Source organism: Scatophagus argus, chromosome 23 (assembly GCF_020382885.2).
Source record: "Scatophagus argus isolate fScaArg1 chromosome 23, fScaArg1.pri, whole genome shotgun sequence".
NCBI lineage: Eukaryota > Metazoa > Chordata > Actinopteri > Scatophagidae > Scatophagus > Scatophagus argus.
In genome coordinates this window covers 840,628-863,062 of record NC_058515.1, presented here as the reverse complement: position 1 = coordinate 863,062, position 22,435 = coordinate 840,628, and the positions used below count along the sequence as shown (strand labels likewise).

The window sequence follows — 22,435 nt, the reverse complement described above, 5'->3', positions numbered from 1 at the left end:
TTCTGATTTCATGTGTCAGTTTGGTAAGCTAACAGTGAGGTCTTCTCACCAATAACAGAAAAGTGAAAAGGCAGCTTTCAGGGTTTGAACTCTCTGAAGCTATCACCTTCATTCTTCAGACAATTACATCAGTTACTATATAACTGAGAGCAACATGAATTTCTGTGAGGAAGACTGTCGGTAAATGTACGCCCTTATCCCAATTTGTGTGATTCAATGCTTGAAGGCAATAAAGACATCCAGAAGATGGATAATTAATGGAGAAAGCAGCTGGATGCAGTCCATGTATGGACTTTAAATTCTGCCTTTTCTAGCAGTATCAAGCATGACGTCTATGCTTTTAGACAATCTGAATAAAGGAGTATAGTTCACTTAGGTTTCATATATAGTTTGGGTCTGATGAGACATACTTGTCTGGCAGCACAGCTTTATTCAGGTCCTCTTCGATGTCCAAGACAGACAGACCCCAGGCCTTATGAAGCAAGAACTCATAGTTGAACATGCACTCAGACAGGAAGGGCAGGATTTGGCCTGAGTGGATCAGGTGATGAGGCAACCCACGAAGCTTCCTCAGATTGAATCGGTAACTTTTAGTCACACCTTCACCTTCCTCTTCCTCATCCAGTGTCCATGCCAGAGGCTGAAATATGTGTGCATGTTGCGACTTGTCTCTGTAGTAGTCAGCATAGTCAGCATGCACGGCCATGCGAGAGTCATCTGTTTTTAAATAGCGCTCTATGCATACATCCCTCATCTTTGAATGCGTCCAGCGATATACCCACGTCCCATCCGTCCTGACCTCAGTTAGGTGACATCCAAGGTCACGTTTCAGTCGAGCCCACAAGACATAAGGCACCCTGAGGTGGCTGGAAGAGGAGTGACAAGAGGCCACTTCGCGGAGCACCTTCCCATCTCGGGCCAGTAGGTCCAATAACTCCTGATGATGGGCACAAACACGGATTGGATCAATTCAATTTATTTATATAGCGCCAAATCACAAGAAAACTTATCTCATGACACTTTCCAAATAGAGCAGGTCTAGACCAAACTCTTTAATTTGGTTTTTTGTAGAGAGAGACCCAACACTCCCCCATGAGCAAGCATTTGTTGACAGACAGACATCAGACAGATGGTGACAGAGGTCGGAATTTCAGATCGATCCCATCCACACACCAGCTTTTCCGCTGGAAGTCACTTTTACAGTGTTGAGACTATCATGGAAAAATGACCAAATACAGGATAAGTGAAAATGCTGGATACTGTTACTTGAAGAATAATTATTATTATAATTATTATGGGTTTTGGGAACAAAGTCTTACGGAGCGTGAGATGAGAAGGTATCAAGCTCCTCTCTGTAGCACTGAAGCTAGAGCGTTGTTAGTGCACTGTCAAAACTGAAAAGTGGGACAAGCTACAAGCCTTGTGTCACATATTGCCTTCAGTTTAATCCAACTCTGAATGTAATGTTTGAATGTAGTTTTTTCAGTGGTTACATATTCATTACAGATGAGGAGTGCAATGGAAGACCTAAAAAGTCATAAAACACCTGTTCAGGTATCGTGAAAATGGTGATGAATGTTGGGGCAGCGTCTAAAGATTAGACAATGTTATTGTTAGACTTTAAACAATATTCAACCCATGTTCAAGCTAGGATGGCTAATATGTAATCACAGGTACAGATTTCAACTACATCACTTTGTCAGCCTGAAAACTATAAAAATTCACTTACTCACTTTAAGAATCTGTAAGGTTACGTATAAGCAAGGTTGAAATATTTGCAAGTTGATTTTCATTGTGCACTGAAAGGATGCTGAAGCAGTAGCTGCTTGTAAGGAAGGTAATCAACCTACATATGCAGAGCTGTAGAAAGTGATTAGTGATAATGTGTATGTAGCTTTCCCTACCTGTTCAGTGACACCCCCACATGAGAGGGATATGACACATGCAGCCCGCCTAACCAGTTGCCTCCCCAGCTCTCTCTCCAGACGAGACAGCATGCCAAGATAGAGGCCCTTCAGGCTAGCTGGAAGGCTGAGGCTTGCCTGAGGGGAGTAGGAGCACCAGAGAAGACTCTCAGAGTAAGCTGCTGCCAGGAACAGGGGACTGGGACAGGAGAGACAGGCCTGGAGTAGCAGCTGCCACTGGTGCTCCTGCAGACATCGTTGGTCAGTACACAGGTGGGTCTCTAGTGTAGCTGTGATGTCATCAGGACTGAGGGGAGGGAGGGAAAGGACTGTGGGACGGGCAGACTGTTGGGGAAAGGTGAGAGGGAGAGAACCCATTGCTAACAGGAGCACAGATTCAAGCATACAACTGAGCAGCCTGTACTGACAAACCAGTCCAAGAGACGAAGAGATGAAACATCAGTCAGAGACCCAGAAGAAAAGATGGAAGTCAGACAGAAAGGAGGTGTCAGGTTGCTGGCCTTTTAATGTGGGTGGTATCATGTCTGGGAGGTGATTGCAAAGGATTTTATTGGTGGTTGCTAGACAGCTTAATGCCTGAAGATAAAGAGAGTCAGCAGGCTTAATAAATTACATTATGTGTGTATGTTTTTACTTTTTAAAATATTAATTCAAATCAAGATATATGGAAGAAGCATGTTGCACCTGCACCTGTGCACCTGCACCTATATGACGTAAAGCACTTGGAATAAAATCATTTGTTCCAACAACAGTTTCTGCCTGTTAACCATAATATTGAGCTGGAGGGACAAGTGACATGTACATTCCTGATCCTCTTTATACTTTCGTATTAAGTAGTTCAGAAGCCGATGTTTCTGTAAATGATTATTTGCATATGGGCTGTTTTAACCAGTTTATCCTCCAACTTTTGGAATGGTAGGGGCTGAAGCATTTTTACAGTTCCTGTAACAACGTTGAGTAAATGTAACAGTCTTCCATTGCTGGAGATGATTATTTCTGCTAGTATTAGCGGCAGTGGCTTCTGACAGCAATCACACTAAAGACACTTTCTCAATTTACTGCTTTCTTAATATTTGCTCCAGTGAACTTGTAACTGCTATCATTGTGAAGTAGAAACACATGGGAACAGCAACAGCCCAGCTGCACAGTGGCAGGCCACACGACCTCACAGAACAAGATCAGCAAATGTTAGAGTGCATAAAATGGTTTGTCCTTTGAGGAGCTTTAAAGGTGTTGGTATCTATATTTCTGAACTTTAAGCAGCACAAACACATGCTTCCAGTCTTAATGCTAAGCTCAGCTAGAAGTTCCATATCCTGATTCGAGCGGGGCTGCTCTTTGACCTTTGACATACTATTCCATCTCTCTGTTCAACTTGCCATCAGTGCTGGCACTGAGTCATGAAGCTGTTCCTATTTGTGTTCTAGGTTTTGTGTCCTCCACTCTACTGCTAACCACCATCTTCAACTCAGCTTTACTGACCTGCAAAGTGTGTGTGCACGGGGAGTCAGTGGTTGCAGACAGGATGAGGCTGACGTTTGGAGGTAGAGGGGTTGAGATCCAGGAGAGGTCTGCACCATGTTCCTCAGACAGCTCATCTAACCCATCCAGCAGGACAACCAGGGGCCTTTCTGATCCCACCAGGCCCAACAGAGCGTGGAATTCATTGATCAGCTGAGGGAGACCCTGGAGGAGACAAAGACCTAGGCTCACCAGGTATACTGGGCAGTCTGACTGAATAAAATTAGTCAGAGCATAAACATTCTTAATTCAAGGAATAACTCGACACAGATCAGAGGCAGACACACGTCAAAAGTTTGTGGTTCTGGATGGTATCACTTTAATCAAAAGTACAACCTTTCAAAAATATTCAGCCTTTCAAAGTCCTAGCCAGTCAGGTGAAATATGTTGAGACAGTTTACTAGAGATGGTCCAGTACCTCCGATAGCTGTGTGTGGGGACAGTAGGCTCCAGCCAGCTGGACACAGAGACACTTCAGGACCAGACGAATATTCCTGCTCTCTCCAGTGAGGCCAATGAAATGCACCAGTACTTTCACAGCTCTGAACCAATGAGAGGTCTTATCAATAATACCCAGATGGTTAATTTATCTCACTTTACTTGAAATAATTTACTTTTATTTAATATACTTGAAAACATTTTATCTATATTTGTACATTTTAGAATTTGGGTTTCTATTAATATTTGTGTACAAGCTGGTAAGTGGGACACCACAGCTCAAAATACTTTAATGCAACCCTGAGATCCTCGGCTCGACTAACATCTCACCCTTCTAGCCAAGAGGGTGCTAGCTGTGCTATTGCAGCCATGGTGGCGCTCTTTCCCCAGCCTGGTGGCCCCAGCAGGAGGATGGGTCTGGTTCGTGACTGCTCCATGGTCTTCTTGACATCAGCAAAGAAAGTCTGCCTCATAGTACAGCCCTTCCACCTGAGGCATAAACAAAAACTGCAATTTATGCATGTGTTGAAATATAGTCAAGAACTACATTTCTCATGTTAAACAGTACGAGTTTTTCCCCATATACCACGATTATGAGTGAGAGATCTGTAAAGCTGTTGACAGAACACGTCAAACTGCAAACCAGGACAAATGTTATTCTTCTTGGATTATGAAATTTTAACCAATTTTAACAATTCCACAAATCCATTATGTTCTGTATTAGTGAAATGTTGCCTATGGGGCAAACTGAACAAGTGGGCAGGACTAGAGAGACAAATGCTGCCTAGCTGAAGCAGGCCACACAATCAAATCCAGAAACTTATATGTTTTGCAAACAGTTTTTAGTTAAATAAATTGGTGCCATTGCAATTGGTATCCAATTTTTATAACATGTCCAACATTCAGGAGAATGGAGAGTCTCTGGGTCTACCTCAAGGTCTCATCCCAGTTGGATGCGCTTGGAAAACTTCCATAGGGAGACACCCAGGAGGTCCTATTCTGATCAGATGCCCGAACCACCTCAGCTAGCCCCATTTTTATGCAAATGAGTAGCAAAATTTGCATTCCAGCTCAGTTCCCTCTTCACCACAACCTCAGTCCGATACAACGCCAGCATTACTGCTGATGCCACACCACAAGACCTTTCAATCTCATCCTCCATTTCACTGTCCCCAGCTTCTTCCCAGGGTCTTTGTGCTTTCTCGTCTTGTAGGTTGCCATGGATCAGGGTTGGACCTCCTGCTGCGGTCCTGCTTGACAATAGCTGCTGCTATTAACATTTAGTCATATTTCTAGACGGCCACTCAAATAGAACCGCAGTCTGCTTAGCGGTTTCTGCCTTCTAAAAAGCAGTTTTTCCTCACCACAGTCACAAAGTGTTTGCTCATAGGGGCAACATTCCCCTATCTCTGTATGTCTCTGTAGTAAAGACTAAATCAAAGAGTTTGGAAAGTGTCATGAGATGACTTTGCTGGTGAACTGAACTTGTGAACACAAACCTGTATTACTTAAACTGGGCACCAAACCGGACAATTTTTTAAAACATATGAGTTTTGAAAAATGTGTAAGCTCAACAATTCTACCTATCTTTGATTGGGACCTCTGTATGTTCTTCAAGCTACAGTGGAAAGATTTTGATATAAAAAATACAGCCATCTTTCGAGCCTTAATGAGGATGCATGGATGCAATAGAGAACGGGGAGCCACGGTAATTTAAGCACACCAGAGTGTAAATAGACAAGAGAGGAAATCACCCACTCACAAATGGAGTCCATAGTTAACATGACGCCGTATCTCCTCTTGTATCTGCACTCTGACAGCTTCTCTTCTCACAGTGTCAAAAGAGCCTTGAGTGTTGGTGACCTTCATTACTCTGGAAAAGTAAAAGTACATAAAGTAGCTGTGTTTCCCTTCATACAACAAATATGAGTCACTTTCTAAAAAGTTATGTTGTACTTGTTGAGCGAGTTGATCACAGTCTGTTGAAAGTGGGAGGAGATTCGCTCAGTGTAGAAGTGGTGTGACCGATTGTGTTTGGGATTCAGGCCTTTCTGTCCCCACCTCACATCACGCTCATAGATGTTTGTGTGACGCAGCTTGATGATGTGGACAGAGAAAAAATGTATATAAGAAACAGAAATGCAAGACAAGAGGACTATATCTACAAAGGCATGTAGCTTTAATTTGTACCAAGTATTGTGTATGTTTGCTTGCTTGCTTTAACAGTAAAAATACCTTTTCATGGAGCCGGTCCATGAATTGCTGGTGTGCTGCATTGAGTACTGGATCGAGTTGAGCTCGTCCCTTCAGGAGGCTGGTGTACCGAGTGGCATGTTTATCCGTTAGGTTGTTATGAAGATCTGGGATATGTCTTTTATAGCAGTGGCAGTGGTGCTCTGGTGGCCTCCCATCTGCAGACTGCAAACCTGTCTCTACCTCCCAGTCAAGAACTAAGCAAAACATAGACAGATAGACAGATCAATGCAATGGAAGGATTTTCCTTTTCAGAAGGGTAAAGGAGTAACATTTATCATATGAAAGGCAGTATTTGTTTTTCAACCCCACTTGTTCTGAGTAAAAGTGAAGCCTGCTCTTGGCCAAGTGCCTGGGCTGCACTGCGTTGTAGAATTCCCCACAGTCTGTGACAAGTAGCACTCCAGTCCTTCCTAGCTTGCCTCCTGCGCTCCTTGTCCATGCTCAGCATGTCTGGATGGTGAGAGCTGTGAATATCACCAAGAGATAATGAGTGGGGTTGTTAAGCCCCAATCTATCTATGTTATCCAGATGCTGAACCCACTGACTGTTGTGACAGAATAACAGAAGGAATGGTAGAGATGGGCTTTCCTCTGTACAAAATGATTTATGGCTGTATGGTTTTAAAATTTTGATAATATTAAACTAAAATTTCCAATATCACAAAAGCCTACATAGTATAATAGGCTGTCATGGAATTTGCACTACATTCAAAACAAAAGTTCTTTTTAGATTTGATGGCCTGTAATGCATATCAAAATTGTCTGTATGTTATTAGATCAGCAATTTTAGATTGTAGTGTGCAGTAAGCAGGGGATCAAAGTCATTACACATCATTCTGTGGGAAACAGGAATGTCTGTACCAAAATTCATGACAATCCTTCCAGTAGTTGCTAAGACATTTCAGTCTGAAACAAAAAATTTCCAAGCTTCTGGAAGGAGTGCATTAAAGTTTGAGAATCACAGTCATTGGGATTTGTTCTCTGGGAAACATACATTTCTGTGCCAAACCATCTGGTACGTGTTAAGATATTTAAGTGTTAAGATATAATTGGAAAATGTGACTGGGTGGTGGCGCTGATTAATGGGAGCGTATTCTCAGGAGACCATGACTATCTTGTACTAAATTTTTCATCTTTTCCACAGACTGACCAACTGATGTTTCCATCCTTATTTATTGGATATAAAATTAAAACCAAATAAATAGCACTTGAAAATGAAAATGAATGAATGAAAAATGAAAATATATCATGATATGATCTGATGCCACACCTTGAACTGTGACCAGTGAGGTTATTTTTCACCTGATAGGAAGTAAGCGGTAGACAGAAGGAAGGCAATTCTCATTCAGCTTGTAGCACATCTGGAGTAACATCAGGTCTGTGTTTAAATCCCCCCAGCTCCTTGCACCCACAGGACTGAGTCTGGCCTCCTCTCCTTCTGAAAATGAGTCGTGGGAGCTCTGGCTCAGCAGTCCTGAGCTTGTAGCCTCTCGGAAATTCAAATAATTTCCATAAATGGAATCCCGGACAAAACTGCTGGAGCTGCTGTCTGTTCGGATGCTGGACTGAGAGGCTGAGGCGGTAAAGTCCTTCACCGGTTTCTTCCCGGACATCTGCTCTCGGTCTCTCTCCACCACTCTAACTATGGCCTCAAAGGCCTCTCTGGGAATAGTAGAGGGAAGGCTCCGAACCTCATACTTCTGTCCTACAAACACCTGACCATCAGAACAGAAAATCACACATGAATTCACCATATGAAGTGCAAAGATGCTCTTTGCTCTCTTGTTATGTCAAATAATACAACAGGATGACATCTCACAATAAAGTTGGGACCCAGGGTTTTCTGACATCGCTGGAGATTTTCCACATGTAGCTCTACAGTGTCATGGTGTTCAGAAACAGGTGATCCAACCCCCAAGCGAAGGTCAACCATCTGGAAGTCGTAGCCTCTCTGCTTACAGTACAGGTACACTCTTGGATAAACGTTCTCCATGAGGACGCTTCTCTCTGCAACTGTGTCTGCATCACACACACAGGCACACACCCTGAATAATACTAATGAATAAATAAGAGGAAGTTTGACAGGTTTCTGAATACTGGGGTGATGGAGTCACATTCAGTCTACATGAAAGAAAATCCGAAATGTTAACACCAAAGCTCTACAGACTTTACAGATGCATTTTTAATCTCCACCTTTAGGCACTATTAATTGATTTTTTTGCACACTTGAAGGCAGCTGCACATGCTGCAAACACATCTGAAAGATAAGCACCAAAGAGAGAGTTAACTCCAGACTAGAAAGCAGTGTCTCACTTCTGACCAGACTGTGCGTCACTGCTGGGCACAGACGCCAATTCAGCGTTTTGTCCGTGATTGCCCAAATTGCCAAGCTGATGACTGATCAAAGCAAGAGTGATCCTAAAACATAATTTTAACAAACGCCTAAAAGCCACTCATTCTTACCTTGGTATCCACCACATATGTAGACCATAAATCTCTTCTCTTCATCATGAGATGGATACTCGTCGGTCCTTGTACCACACAAGAAGTTTGTTACTGGGAGTTTGATGTCACTTCCTTTGTCCTCACCATCAGACAGATGAGACCCACTGTCTGTCTCTCTGTCCACCTTCATACAGCATTTGTTCCTTCCATCTCTTTCAGTCTTGACTTCATCTTCTCCAGCAGGTTCCTCCATGTTCCTTCGTAACTTTGGTGAGGTCTCGGTTGTTCTCTTATATTCACAAACACCAAGACAGGCTTTGGCTGCCTTACCCTGTCGAACGATCTGTTGGATGAAAGTAGTTTGGAAGGTAATTTGAGTCGAGCAGTAGTCTGACATACTGAAGCTGCCTCAGGCTTACAGCTTTGTGTTTGTTTTATTATATTTTCAATCACATTCAGTGACATGTCCACTTTTACGAAGGCCTTGGTATAGTATGTCAGTTATTCGGTCCTCGGAATAAGGATCAGCTTGTTTTTGCTGCAGATGATACTGGAGACAGACAGGATAATTCAGCTATAAAATTGGACCGGGTTTTCCTTTAGTCATGAATGAATGTACAAAGAACAAAAGCACCTAAAGCACTTACTCTGAAGTGATTTGCAATATTGGACTCCTCCTTCAGTTTGGTGTCAGGCTTCCTGTTCGTCCTCTATAGAATAAAAACACACACACAGGGATGGGTATGTTAAGGCCTGCAAACCGTTTCATGCATTTTGCTAACAGTGCTGAACTATAGCATTTTCAAAAGTCAATCTGGCACACTGAAATTAAAGCAATCCTCCACTGATTCTACTGATTAAATCCACTGTTTCCACAGGCTGAGAAATGTTGAGACTAGTAGTACTTTATGAATGAAATTGGTGAAGTGCCCCTTAAAAACTCAATACTTTTGATATTATGGATAGCTAAGCCATATGACAAATGCTGTGATCACTTAACTTGATCACAATTGTAATGTAAATCTGGTAACACTTTCTAAGAAGACCAGATTTATAGTGAGTTACTGGGACATTCATATCCTATTATAATGCATTCACAAAGCTTTATGACATACTGCTCTCTGATGCACTGTGTCAACAACCATAGAACATTATAGATGTGACCTAAAATAAATTATAAGTCAAATTATAAGTGATTATTATGCAGAGAATTACAATTAAACAAAATTCGTTGACATAACAATCAAATTGGACACCGCGACTGTATGTGCATGTGTATCACCAGATCAGTGTTTCATCCTCATGCAAATAAGCATGCAGGCGATGTGTGTGTTGCAGTAGCTAGCAGTCGGGGGTGGAGGTGTTCATTTACAAAAGTTTAGCCACCTTCCCTCAAAATGTCTGTGTGCACCTCTGGCAGACAGTCAAACCATCAGAGCTACAAGAATTCATCGTCTTGGAATCATGAATGTATCTACAAAACCTTATGCCCATCCATCTGATAACTGTCAAGGTATTACTGCATGGACCAAAGTGATGAGTGGACTCTCGATGGATTCTTCCTCTCTCTTCAAAATACGTTGCTTCTTACAGTCACACAGCTCTTTCATAAGAACATACAGAATGTCCATAAATCACCTGGCGCAGTGAAGATGGGTCAGCGCTTATAGCTGGAAGTGTTACGGCTTCCTTGTTCTCCTGCAAGACCTTTGGTGTACAGAATTTCGTTATAATCAGAGAGATACTGAAATTCATCTTTTATAAAATACTCCAGTCATATAAACGGCAACTTTAAGAAATTCATCAAAAATAAAAAAAAAATAAAAAAAACTAACTGCGTGTCTGCGTAAGAATATTATGGTGAAACATAACAACTATCCATTTTGACCAGTATAGGGTCACTAGTAAGTTGATGTAATGTAAAAGTCAGAGCTTTAATGCAGTCCATGAACTCAACATTGGATATAATAAACAGGTTCCAGGTGCTCTGCACTAATATTTTTAGTCCAGTCTTCTTCAGACTGCTGTTAGCTGCAGTCCGCTATGGTGCTGCAGTAAACTGAACTGTATAAAGTTTTCAAACAAACAAATATTCAATGTGGATTTTTATTGACAATTAAAACTGTATTATTTGTCGTAACACTCACTTTTTTCTTCTTCTTGGGAAAAAGTCCGCCTCTGTAGTAGGTCCACATTCTGTCAGCTCTAACCGACACGACAGACAGCCGTCTGTCAAATGGGAAACAATGAAATCTTCCGGTCGTAAATTTCAAAATAAAACGTTTCAAATGGGTAATTTAACTGAAAATTACTTCGTCCCGCAAATATATCACTTGCAGGCATGTCAAACTGGTCCACAGGAGGGCCGGTGTGGCTGCAGGTTTTCTTTCCAACCAAGTATCAGCACACCAGACTTGACTCATTTAATCAACTGATCTCCATCTTCAGACAGCTGATTGGTCAAACGGTGTGCTCTTGGTTGGTTGGCACAAAAACCTGCAGCCACACCGGCCCTCCTGTGGACCAGTTTGACATAGCATAGAGCCAAGCAGTCATACCTGTTCATTCCAAATGAAGTACGCTCTCATTGTTCCAGATGTCAGTTAAATGTATTTGTGCAGCTGTCAGCTCACAACATGTGGTGACTTTGAGCAGACTGCTGACTTGATGCCCACCTTCTTGAAGCGTAGAAGGTGGGCGTCAAGTCAGTCACTTTGAAACAAATTGACTGTTTTCCTGATTTGTTACAGGATTTTAAAAATACTGAGATTATTTACAAATTCCCTGTGCTCCCTCCAACCCATTTTAGGTTAACCTATGAAAAAGTACTGTGATTGCTTTTAGATTGATTCCCTTCCCAGTTCACTCATATTTATTTAGATTTACTGTGAATAAATACTAATTCACATTCATTTAGTCAGTCAGTACTGACAAGTCTCACACAATTCATCAAAGCAACACAAAATGACATCATTAGACAACCAGCAGAAACCAAATATGGCTTTATTTATATATAAAATTTGTTCTTTTTTAATTCATTGGGGAAAAAGAAACATTTGTCAAAACATTTTGTGTGTTATTAAAAATTTCTCTGCTTTCATAAAGTCATATGATACCTTAAAGTAACAGCAGGATGCTACTTGACACTTTGACACATCCATCTAGAACCACAGTCCTACAGTTAAGGCTTCCAGTGCCTGGCAGCTGGGCCTAACCTGACACACTAAAAACATGGCAGTGACAGCAAATATCTCAAGCACACTCCACCCTGATGAATATCTGAATGTTGTGTAGTGTAATGCTGTGTATGATGAGCAAAACCTGATGATCTGCATCACTTGCCTGTCTTCCACAAATACATTAGACACAACAATAACAATAATTCCCAGCTTGTAGTCCCAGCTTAGCTAGAAGTGTGTGTGTGTGTGTGTGTGTGTGTGTGTCCTGAAGTCCACTGTTACCCAGCCAGCTTTGGTTCTCAGGCTGGAAGCAGCCGTGCTGAGTGTTGAACGTTGAAGATGAGCGATGTGAAGGCATCGAGACGGGAGCAGCAGCAGGATCAATGAGCTGCAGTGAGTTCAGTCCTCACTGCACTTCCTTGTATAAAGCAGCACCACCTCACTGCCCTCAGGACTACTCATCATCTTTTCCTCCAGTTTTACTCAGCTACAACAGAATCACAGAAGACAACAATAAAACATAGCAGTGCGTGAGGGTTTTAAAACTATGCTTTCATTTAGGAAGTTTTCACTTACGTGCTGGAGGACAAGGAAACGGGGATGGCAAGAGAGGAAAAGAGAGAAGAACACAGAAAGGTTTACGATGAATGTCGCTTCAGGTTGCTTAAGTGCGCCATCTTGTGAAGAAAATATAAATTACACCTACTTTGATAACGTCGACCCAGTTCCATCCTCTTGGAAGTTCCCCTTTGTTATCTAAAAGCAGAAATCACGAAGACAGCATTGTTATCTGTTAAATACAAACAATATAAATACTGACTTGAAAACAAGGCTTGTGCCTCGAACTCAAACGACTGCATGGCTCTGTGTCATCAGGCCATGTGCAGTTTTCAGGAAGTCACACTTTTGACTTCATAGGACCTTTCAATATTTCATTTTAAGCCCAGTTGTTTCCTCATCCCCTTTGGGAATTTCACACTTCTCTCCCCAACTCTGTATCACATCTCCATGGTCAACTTCCTGAAACAACTCACCTCTGGCAGGATTTCATAGTAGAGTTATATAGTTATATATATTATATTTCATAGCAGAAAAAGTGCTTTTGTTAATGAAAAGGTCCTCTCTGTAGGGATTCATTCAGTAACGTTGTCAGACACAGAAAGCTGGTCTGTATGGATTTAGAATCACCAGTCTGGGTGTTCACTCTGCTGTTTGGTTTTGTTTTCTCGTCCAAACTAATGTGTGAGTCGTTGGTCTCTTCCTGGTCATGTGACTGCTCATCTTTCTTGACTCGTCCAACTTCTTTTAACCAAGATCACCGCGTTCTCACATCTCAGCAGTTCAATGAATGAGCACACTGATCAGCAGAGCTACAAAAATAAAAGTTGTCATACACTGTATTAAATTACACATTACTGCATGTCCATCCATTTTCTTTACCGCTTATCCGTCAGGGTCACAGGGAAGCTGGAGCCTATCCCAGCTGACTACGGGCGAGAGGCGGGGTACACCCTGGACTGGTCGCCAGTCAATCGCAGGGCCAACACACAAAGACAAACAACCACAGACTCTCACACTCACACCTAGGGGCAATTTAGAGTAGCCAATTAACCTAATGTGCATGTTTTTGGTATTGTGGGAGGAAGCCGGAGTACCCGGAGAAAACCCACGCAGGCACAGGGAGAACATGCAAACTCCACATAGAAGGGCCCAGACCGGGATTCGAACCTGGAACCCTCTTGCTATGAGGCCACAGTGCTAACCACTTCATCACCGTGCCGCCCCCTTACTTTCTGCATGTGTGTTTCATAAAACTTATTTGGTAATGACTAGGCTATGTTGCACTTTAAAAGCTGCCTTTGTATGAAATGCATTTCTGAAAGGCAACTTAATTTACAGAGACACAAACAAAAAAAAAAGGTGATAACACTGCCTTAGACAGAGAAAAGTGCAGATCAGGGCATATACCATCTGAAAAAAAAATGTAGTCAATTTCAGTGACTAAACCTAACCTATTCTCTGAAGAGAAAACGGAAAGCTTTGTTTAAAGTATTTACCCACACAGCATATCAACAGGTTAAATACAAGAGGCAGATATAAACTGCCCAAAAGATCATCTTGTCCGTAAAGTCCGTACAAGACAAAATGACAACATGTATGTTGGAAAGCCACCTGAGAGTAGTTTGTTTATATTACACAGTTTTCCATTGAATTTTGGGAGATAGTAAACAATGTTACGGCACTGTAAGCACAAGAAAAGCCCAGCATCACTTTCCCTCTCATTCCTTTATTCTGAAAATTACACAAAACATGACATCTGCTGTTACCCACACTATTGTAGTGCTTTCACTTAGTTTGTCAAACAAATACTCAGTTTTCCACCCAAAGATTTATTAAAAACAGAAGAGGCTAATGTGGGTCGTGGCCCATGCCAAACACTACTAGTAAGAGTCTTTTCAGCAATCCAGAAGACCAAAGAGGTTCAGTTTAAAGCTTTACTGTGAACAGTACCTGTTCTGTTAATGATCCTCCTCTTCTGAGCTTTAGTCAGCTGCTCCTTCTTCTCCTTCTTCTTGGCTGCCGAGGCGGTAGCTGTCACCTCCTCGTTGGATGTTAACATCTGCAAAAACAAGAAACAACAAGCTAATCCTGCCATATAATGCACATCTGTACCGCTTTAATTTAATAAAATCGACAATATAATCATGATACTTTCAACACCTTGTTGTTCTAAATTACTTCTCCAAAGTATTATCATCCTATTTCAGTCTCTGCAGGTTTTTGTCTGTGTGTGTATGTGTGTGTGTGTGTGTGTGTGTGTGTGTGTGCGTGTGTGTTAACATCTCGCCCAATTGTACTTTGTAGTACACACAAGTGAAAACACACAGCAGCAGTTGGACTGAGAGGCAAAGCTTTCAAATTGGATTTACCAGTAATCAGAGCAGGACAAACATAACCGAGTATCAAACAAAATCAAAATAAATAAGGTGTAAATATTTAACTATGAAGATTTATAATACACAAAAGCCTCTCAAAAACACCCAAATCTACTAACCCCAGCGAGGCTGTAAACTCTAAAAATATTTTAATGAACTGCAATGGAGGGAACTGCAGTTTGATTTGATTTGGTTCATCGCCACGTGGCACAAACTGGATGAGGACATAATGAGAAAGTCAGTCTTTGTGGAATATCTGTGAAAACTCAGGGTGAAGACGACCTCATCATCATCCTCATCATTTATCAAGGTAAGCTGTGATAATGTTAACATTTAGTCAATATCCTATTTTTTTTAAATTTGGATTTTCCTCACAGCGGAACCTGATTATTGCCAAATATTTGACTGTGCTGTAAATATCACAGCAATGGCATCCTACAGTAAACAGTAAATAAATGTACTTTGAGTGGTGCAAATCAACAAAATAGTGGCATCTGATTCTTTCACTCTTATCTACCTGACCTGCTGTTATTACATATTGTATGCCTGCAAATGTTTCACAATAAAAGCCCTGTTAGGAAATGAAAGGTTTCCATCCCTTGAATCACTTGAAATGGATACAGGAAGTGTTGAGTTGTATTAACAGCATAATGCAGTAATTTTAACAGGGCAAATGAGAGTGGATCAAAACAAGGCTTGGTAGTAAAAATAACCAATTAGGCTTAAACAAACAAAGGGAGCTGCTAAGAAATAATATCTTATCAATGAAATCAATGAAAGTTATTGTACTGGGCCCTAAACACAGAAACAAATTATCTAGTGATATAGCTACCTTGGATTGCACTACCTTGGCCTCCAGCCCAAACATAACATAAAAATTAGGCACATTCTGTCTCAAAAAGATGCATAAATATTAATCTACACATTTATTACTTTCAGGCTAGACTATTGCACCTTCCTGTTAACAGGACTCTCCAGCTAATCCAGAATGTCGCAGCACGTGTACTGACAAAAACTCATATTAGAGAACATATTTCTCCTGCATTCTCTTCTCTTCTCTACAATAACTGCCTTTAAAATTTAGAACAGAGTTTAAAATTCTTCTCCTCATATACAAAGCCCTAAATGGTCAAGCACCACCTTATATTAAAGAGAACTATTGTGGTTCCTAGAGTCTTCAAAAGCTGATCAGGAACCAGAGCCTTTAGTTATCAAGCTCCTCTACTGTGGAACCATCTTCCGGTTTTGGTCTGGGAGTCTACATTTAAGAATAGACTTAAAACTTTCCTTTTTGATGAAGCTTATAGTTAGGGCTGGCCTAGCCTGGCCCCTAGTTATGCTGCCATAGACTTAGACTGCGGGGGGATCTCCCACAATGCACTGAGCTCTTTCGTCCTCTCCCTCTCCTTCTGCACACATTTATGTCCCATTAATGTTTGTTACCAACTCAACTTCTTCCCTGGAGTCCTTGTGCTTTCTGGTCTCTAAGGTTCTCATGGATTGTGGTTGGACCTCCTGCTGTGGTCCTGCTTGACACTGACTGCTAATCTTGACATTTTGTCATATTTCCATGTTATTATTGTTACGGCTACTAATACTATTATTATTATTGTTTTTAATATTCACAGTAGTCTACTATTATTGCTGTTGCTATGCATTAGAGATGCAAGATGCTTCGCCCTCTGCCTTCTAAAAGGCAAAAACCTCAGTGCAGACCCCCAATTCTTTTTCCTCGTCACCATCACCAAGTGCTTGCTCATGGGGGAATGTTGTTGGTCTGTCTGTAAACTAAACTAAACAGTTTGGTCTGGACCTGCTCTAATTAGAAAGTGTGACGAGATCATTTTTGCTGTGCCTCCTGAAGCTGAGGTAAATAATGGCCCCAGGTACAATGACTCAGCAAAGTCACAATTTAAAGCACAACACGTGCTCACATAAGTGTCTAACTCATAAAATCAAAATGAAAGTAAAACTCCTGCAGTGACTTTTTCATTTGGTGCGGATTATGTGATATCAAACTGTAATGTAGGACAATATCAAATTTTTCTATACCTTTAAACCTAAATGGTAACAAAGAATAGCTCTGCAGTGTTAGCAGCAATTCCTTCAGGACTGTGATGCTTTGCTAACAAGAGCTCTCTGGGGTCAAGTGGCACGGAAACGCTTCAACAGTCAGCGTTTCGTCAGTCAGTGAAATATACTGACCACAGCATTGACCACAGGCTTGTGGTTCTCCATGAGGGTCTCCTGGTTTTCCTTGGCCCACTCAAACAGAGTGTACATCATTGCAGTGCCCAGGTTAGCTTCCACCTGCTCCTCCAGCTTTGACAGGATCAGCTGCTTTGTCTCCACAGAGCTGACAGAAAGGAAAAGAAACAACATGACCATCATATTGAACAGCATCACACTGTGGCCATGCACTCTAGGGAGAAAAAAGCTGCTTAGTGATTGGGGATTATTTAAATAACCCACGTACAGGTGCTATCCAGTGGTAGCATCAAAAACAACAGATACCGACACAGACATTTTAACATTTTTAAACTCATTATATTTAAATTATTATATTTATATCTACAACACGTAAGACCAATAAATAACTAACTTGACCAGGTCAGAAACAAAGACTATAAAAACCAGGCCAGCGAAGGCACCCCCCCAGTTCCAGGACTGTTTTGCACACACAGAGTGAAGTATTTTTGAAAACCTGGATTTTGGCTGTGTGTTTTTTTTTTTTTAACATCAAGACCCATACTGATAATGTGACTGTTATCCCAATCAAAAGCCCAGAGTGAACAATAAAGCACAGTCTCTATTAAAAGCATGTAACTGGTGTGGCAAGGTGTACAACATCCTACCAACTATAAGGGCAGACAACCTGTGACTGTAAGTGCCAACGCTGAGATGGCAGAGGAACTTAACCATTCCTTTGCCCGGTTTGAGATCACCTCTGCACATGCAGTCATACTGCCTTCACCACCTACTACTCTCTCAACAACATCAAGTGAGACGTGTGGTAAAGACGGTGAACCCCAACAAAGCAACTGGACCCGATGGAGTGCTTGTGCAGACCACCTATCAGGGGTCCTGACGAGGATATTCAACAACTCCCTGTTAGAAGCCTCCATCCCCACCTGCTTAAAGTCTGCCACAATTATCCTTGTCCCCAATAAGCCAGCCATCAGCAGCCTTAATCATTACAGGCCTATTGCAATTCCCATTTTACAATTTTCCAAAAACATTCATTCAGCTGAAATAATTTGCAAATCTCACATTCAAATAATGACATTACTGACACTCCTTAAAATATATCTGGTAACTGTCACATAGTTAAGAACCATGCAAAAGCAAAAGGCACAAAGTTTTTCCAGCTATCTACTATCAGTGATACAGCACTATACTTCCAACTTACATCCTGTTGTTGAAAAAGGCATCAAGGGAGATTTGTGGGGCAGTCTCAGGATATGTCTCTGGCCATGTGATGTCCAGAATGAAGGCTTTGGTGTCCTCAAGGTCTCCTATCTATTGCACAACATCAAAAGAGAACATCAGACATGAATAGCCCAGAGTAGTCCCAACAGTTTGTCAGAAGTCATAAAGTATAAGTGAAAAAGTGGTTTCATGGTTGAAATAGGACAGTACTGAGGAAAACACTCACCCTAAACTGAAAGGAGACTGGACTGACTTCTTTGAAACACTCATCGCCCTCATAGATGGAGCGAAGAGCCTCCAACTCCATCTGTGATTGGAGAGGAGGGGAGTGACAGGAGGTTAGTCAAACATGTAGCTTGTCCTGAGTTTCTGCGAACTAAACTGTAAATTAAACTTTACTAGGTTATGGAAGACAGAACCATGACTCAAGACCTTTCACAAGATAATGGTGACTAAAAAATCGGCATACATGTAATCCTCAGACATTAAAGGACTTCCACCAAATTAAACCTAATTTGCCAAGTGTCTACCACTTCGTATTAACGTTAGCGTTACAGTATATGATGGCGGATGGCTAAGATATCTGATTTGATATAATGTTGCTGTTTGATGGATAACATGCACGCCGAATGTATTCGAGGACGTTTTGTATTAAGAAACGGCCTTGACTTGTGATTCGTGTGGCTCTCACTCCTTCTTGTGATTGAACTGAATGGAGGTTGGCGTGAATATTTCTCCTATGAAAGACGCTTATCAACGCTCAACAGCTACGGAGAAGAAGACGTCTGACACTCTGGTATGACTGCTGTTTTAGCTGACCATTGCGCTTGTACACTAAATAAAAGTTGACTTGTTTTTCTCTGTAACCGGCAAAAAACTACCAGCTGAGCTCGTCACCCCAAACTTACAAGCTAGCAGTCACGCTTGTATCAACTGGTTAGCAGTTAGCAACTAGCTAGCCTACAACATCAACCATAATTCATACCTCTTGATCCTCGTTAGCTGTCATGATTTTCCTCCTGTTTCTGTACGGTGCACTCTCTGTGTAGAGTTTCAAACGCATAAAAATCCAGAGTTAACAACCCATTTCTATAATTAAAACTTTACTATGGAATATTGCCTCAACTTGCCCAGCTAGTACAGCCGGTGCCACCATGATAATATACGCATGCGCAGTTAGGCACTCCATGTGAACTTTGAACCACATTATTAAAAGATGTGGTTTAGTGATATGTGTAACAATGCGTAACAATGTAACAAATATGTGTAACAATGTTACACATATCTTCGGGAAGACACACATGCAGCTAAAAACAAAGACAGAAAAACTGAGCAAAGACAGATGAAAATAACGTAGTAGCCTATGATATAAATAGCTGAAAAAAATAAGACATGATAGTCTTTTGATAGTCACATTATGTTAGTTGAACAACTGCACATGGTTACTTTCCACCGACTTTTCTATATTTAAAAAGGAAAATTCTACCATTATATTCAGTCCCAGTTGTACTTTTGCTGATGTTTGTATGCGTGTGTCATTTAAAACAGTGGCAAGGAGAGTGACTATAAAGCAGATTGAAACATTCTTATGAAAGTTTTTCTTATTTCTACACACACATATACTTACATATATACATATACATATACATATACATATACATTAAACCTCTCTGACAAAGAAGGCTGGTGCAATACTCTCATGAAGTTACAGTAAGGCTGTTTAATTGAAGCCACGGTGTGAAAGTAAATTAGCTTTGATGTGCTAAACCAATAGTACACAGACTGATGAGAGTGCAATGTTAAGTGCTAGCAGCACTATTCAGTGTGGGGGAAGCAGTGATAATTTCCACTGCGCAGCTGAAAATGACACATGGTGTTTGACTTGTGATTATGTTGATCCTCTGAGTCATTCCCCTCAGGTGATGAAGGCAGCCATGGTGGAGGAGGAGGAGGATCAAGACAGATGAAGAGGGGAGGTGGTCGCTGAGAAGATTCTGGCTTTTACTGTTGAGTGAATTCAGTATTTGCACTTCTCTGATAAGATGGAAAAGTTTATGTGGTCAAATAAAGCTGGGAAACCAAATTAAACTGGTGAAGGCTGGTATGTGTACTTTCTGCCAAGGAGGTCATGTTTTTGGTTCAGTTTGACAGCAAGCTGGACAGCCTCATTTTCATTTTGAGGCATATACAATAAATGTTTTCATTTTCATTAACATTGTGAGACAGGAAAACAAGAGTCTGGCCAGCAACAAACTCCTGCTCAGCGAGCTAACCCAGTAGCACAATACCTAGTGAGCTGAAGAGCGAGTGAGAGCGCTGCCAGCAACAGCAAAGAAGCAAAGTATTTCAAATATTTCCTTTATTTCCGTTCATGTGTGAGTTTATTTTGTTCATTTATTGTTTTGTTAATTCACACAATCTCACACATCTCCCAAAAACTACGGATGAAAGAAAATCTATGTATTTAAATAGATTTAAGAATAAAAGATATTTACATATACAAAGAAAAGGAAGTGCAATGCAGAGTGTGTACTATGGGTACTAAATGTGCACTATCAGTCCCAATGGTAGGTATATACGGTGTACTGTGGTGTATAATAGTGCAACAGGCAGGAGTGCAGGTTTACAGTCTTGTGGAGTCTGATTAAGACAGTCCTTAACAATGCAATAGGCTCTTCTGTGGTCTCTGTGGTGGTACATGTCCGGCAGAGAGGGTAGTGGTGTCCTGGCAATCCTCTCAGCAGTCTTTCCTACTCTCTGCAGACGCTCGCGGTCCACAGCAGTGATGCTGCTGTACCACACAGTCATGCAGCAGGTCAAGATGCTCTCAGTAAACGCAGAAACGCTATAGCAGTTGCTGAGGATCTTTGGTGACATGCCAAATTTCCTCATCCTCCTCAGGAAGTACAGGCACTGTCATGCTTTCTTGACCAGCTGGATGGTGAGGTCATCATCAGCTGCTCACCCTCTACACCTCAAGCCCATGGGGGGTCAATGGCTGATGAGTCCTTCTCTCCTTTCTCACAAGGATGATCATTTCCTTGGTCTTGTCTGTGTTGAGAGTGAGATTGTTCTCCTCACACCATGTCACCAGACTTGTCACCTCACTCCTGTATGCTGTTGCATCACCACCAGTAACGAGTCCAATGACTGTGGTGTAGTCAGCAAATTTCAGGATGGTGGTGTCCTTGTGGGAGGCGACACGGTCGAGTGTGAACAGTGTGTAGCGAATGGGGCTAAGGACACATCTCTGAGGGGTACTGGTGTCCATCACGATGCTGCTGGATGTCATTTTCCTGATTCTGACAGACTGCAGCCAATCACAGGCTGTGGGATTGAGTTGGAGGTGTAACAGCTTATTGGTGAGCTAATTCTAATACTTTTGGAAATATATTCAGACATATGGTGGTTGTTGTCCAAGTGTCCTTCCAGATTTAAATTGTTTTCTCCCACATAAGGAGTTTATTAATAACGTGTTATTCCATTCCTCCTCTGTCTGTGGCACTCAGCTCCAAACCAACCAGCTCCTACCCAAGATTTAAATCTCACAACGAAATATACAAACTGAGTAATATACAGACTGAGTAATTTTCTAAAATAGCTTATCATTCTGGTTCCATCGAACCATCGAACTCAAACAGGAGGAAACAGTGATTTTGTTGGGGAGCAGCAGGGCAGAGTATGTGGGATCAGGTCAGAACAAACTACTGTGTGCGTTCCTGGTAATGAAGGAACATGTCACCCAGTGCAACAGTGTGACTCACTGATGTGTTTTTAGTAGTTTTTGGACAACAGAGGAGCTCTATGGCACACAGGAACAAGATATGTCAGCTTTTGGATGCATACAAAATATAGATATAAGGATACATTTAATGTTGGTTTGACTCGATATATGAAATTTTACATGATGAAAAATATAGAATATCACAAGATTTATCCCTTTAAGTCCCATGAGGTTTCTGCCTTCAGCTGTGGATGGGATAGGCTCATGTTTTTCATGTATAATACAGTCATCATATGGCCATATGTTTAGGCAAAAAGTTTGTGGTCACTGCAGGAAGGGATATTTCAAATTGAAGTGAGTTTCATCAAACACACACAAAAAACCCCACACTTTTACCCTCTTCACAGATAATGTAATGCCTTCTGCGTGTAGCGATTTTGATTGTTATCTTCTCCTTCATGTTTTTATCTTCTTCTCTTCTTTCTAACTATTACTCGCCATGTTTACCGTGAGATTGCAAACCAATGTTAAAAGTGCATTTTTTTCTGTTGCCAAGGTGTAAACCAAATCTGTACTTGTTTGC

The 22,435-nt window shown here is 41.4% G+C and overlaps 2 protein-coding genes across 3 annotated transcripts; both read right to left on the bottom strand.

The window, feature by feature from the left end:
- Positions 1-3,987: 3,987 nt before the first annotated feature.
- On the bottom strand, positions 3,988-8,972 carry LOC124055061 (NACHT domain- and WD repeat-containing protein 1-like). 2 transcript variants are annotated; one of them, XM_046381660.1, is made up of 8 exons: positions 8,603-8,959; positions 7,959-8,158; positions 7,442-7,854; positions 6,450-6,604; positions 6,120-6,334; positions 5,841-5,980; positions 5,647-5,757; positions 3,988-4,373 (listed from the first exon to the last, which is right to left on the bottom strand). In XM_046381660.1, exons 1-8 carry the CDS (start codon positions 8,835-8,837, stop codon positions 4,211-4,213), a joined length of 1,632 nt encoding a protein of 543 aa, XP_046237616.1. In that variant the 5' UTR covers positions 8,838-8,959; the 3' UTR covers positions 3,988-4,210. The 2 variants fall into 2 exon arrangements, with proteins under 2 accessions (XP_046237616.1, XP_046237615.1); XM_046381659.1 differs by lacking the exon at positions 3,988-4,373 and adding an exon at positions 4,849-5,134 and having other exon boundaries at positions 8,603-8,972.
- Positions 8,973-11,569: 2,597 nt separating this feature from the next.
- On the bottom strand, positions 11,570-19,318 carry rwdd (RWD domain containing 4). Its single transcript, XM_046381499.1, has 8 exons — positions 19,114-19,318; positions 18,355-18,435; positions 18,109-18,218; positions 16,905-17,055; positions 14,275-14,383; positions 12,470-12,519; positions 12,340-12,342; positions 11,570-12,250 (listed from the first exon to the last, which is right to left on the bottom strand). The coding sequence occupies exons 1-8, from the start codon at positions 19,189-19,191 to the stop codon at positions 12,218-12,220; spliced, it is 615 nt and encodes a 204-aa protein (XP_046237455.1). The 5' UTR covers positions 19,192-19,318; the 3' UTR covers positions 11,570-12,217.
- Positions 19,319-22,435: the final 3,117 nt, after the last annotated feature.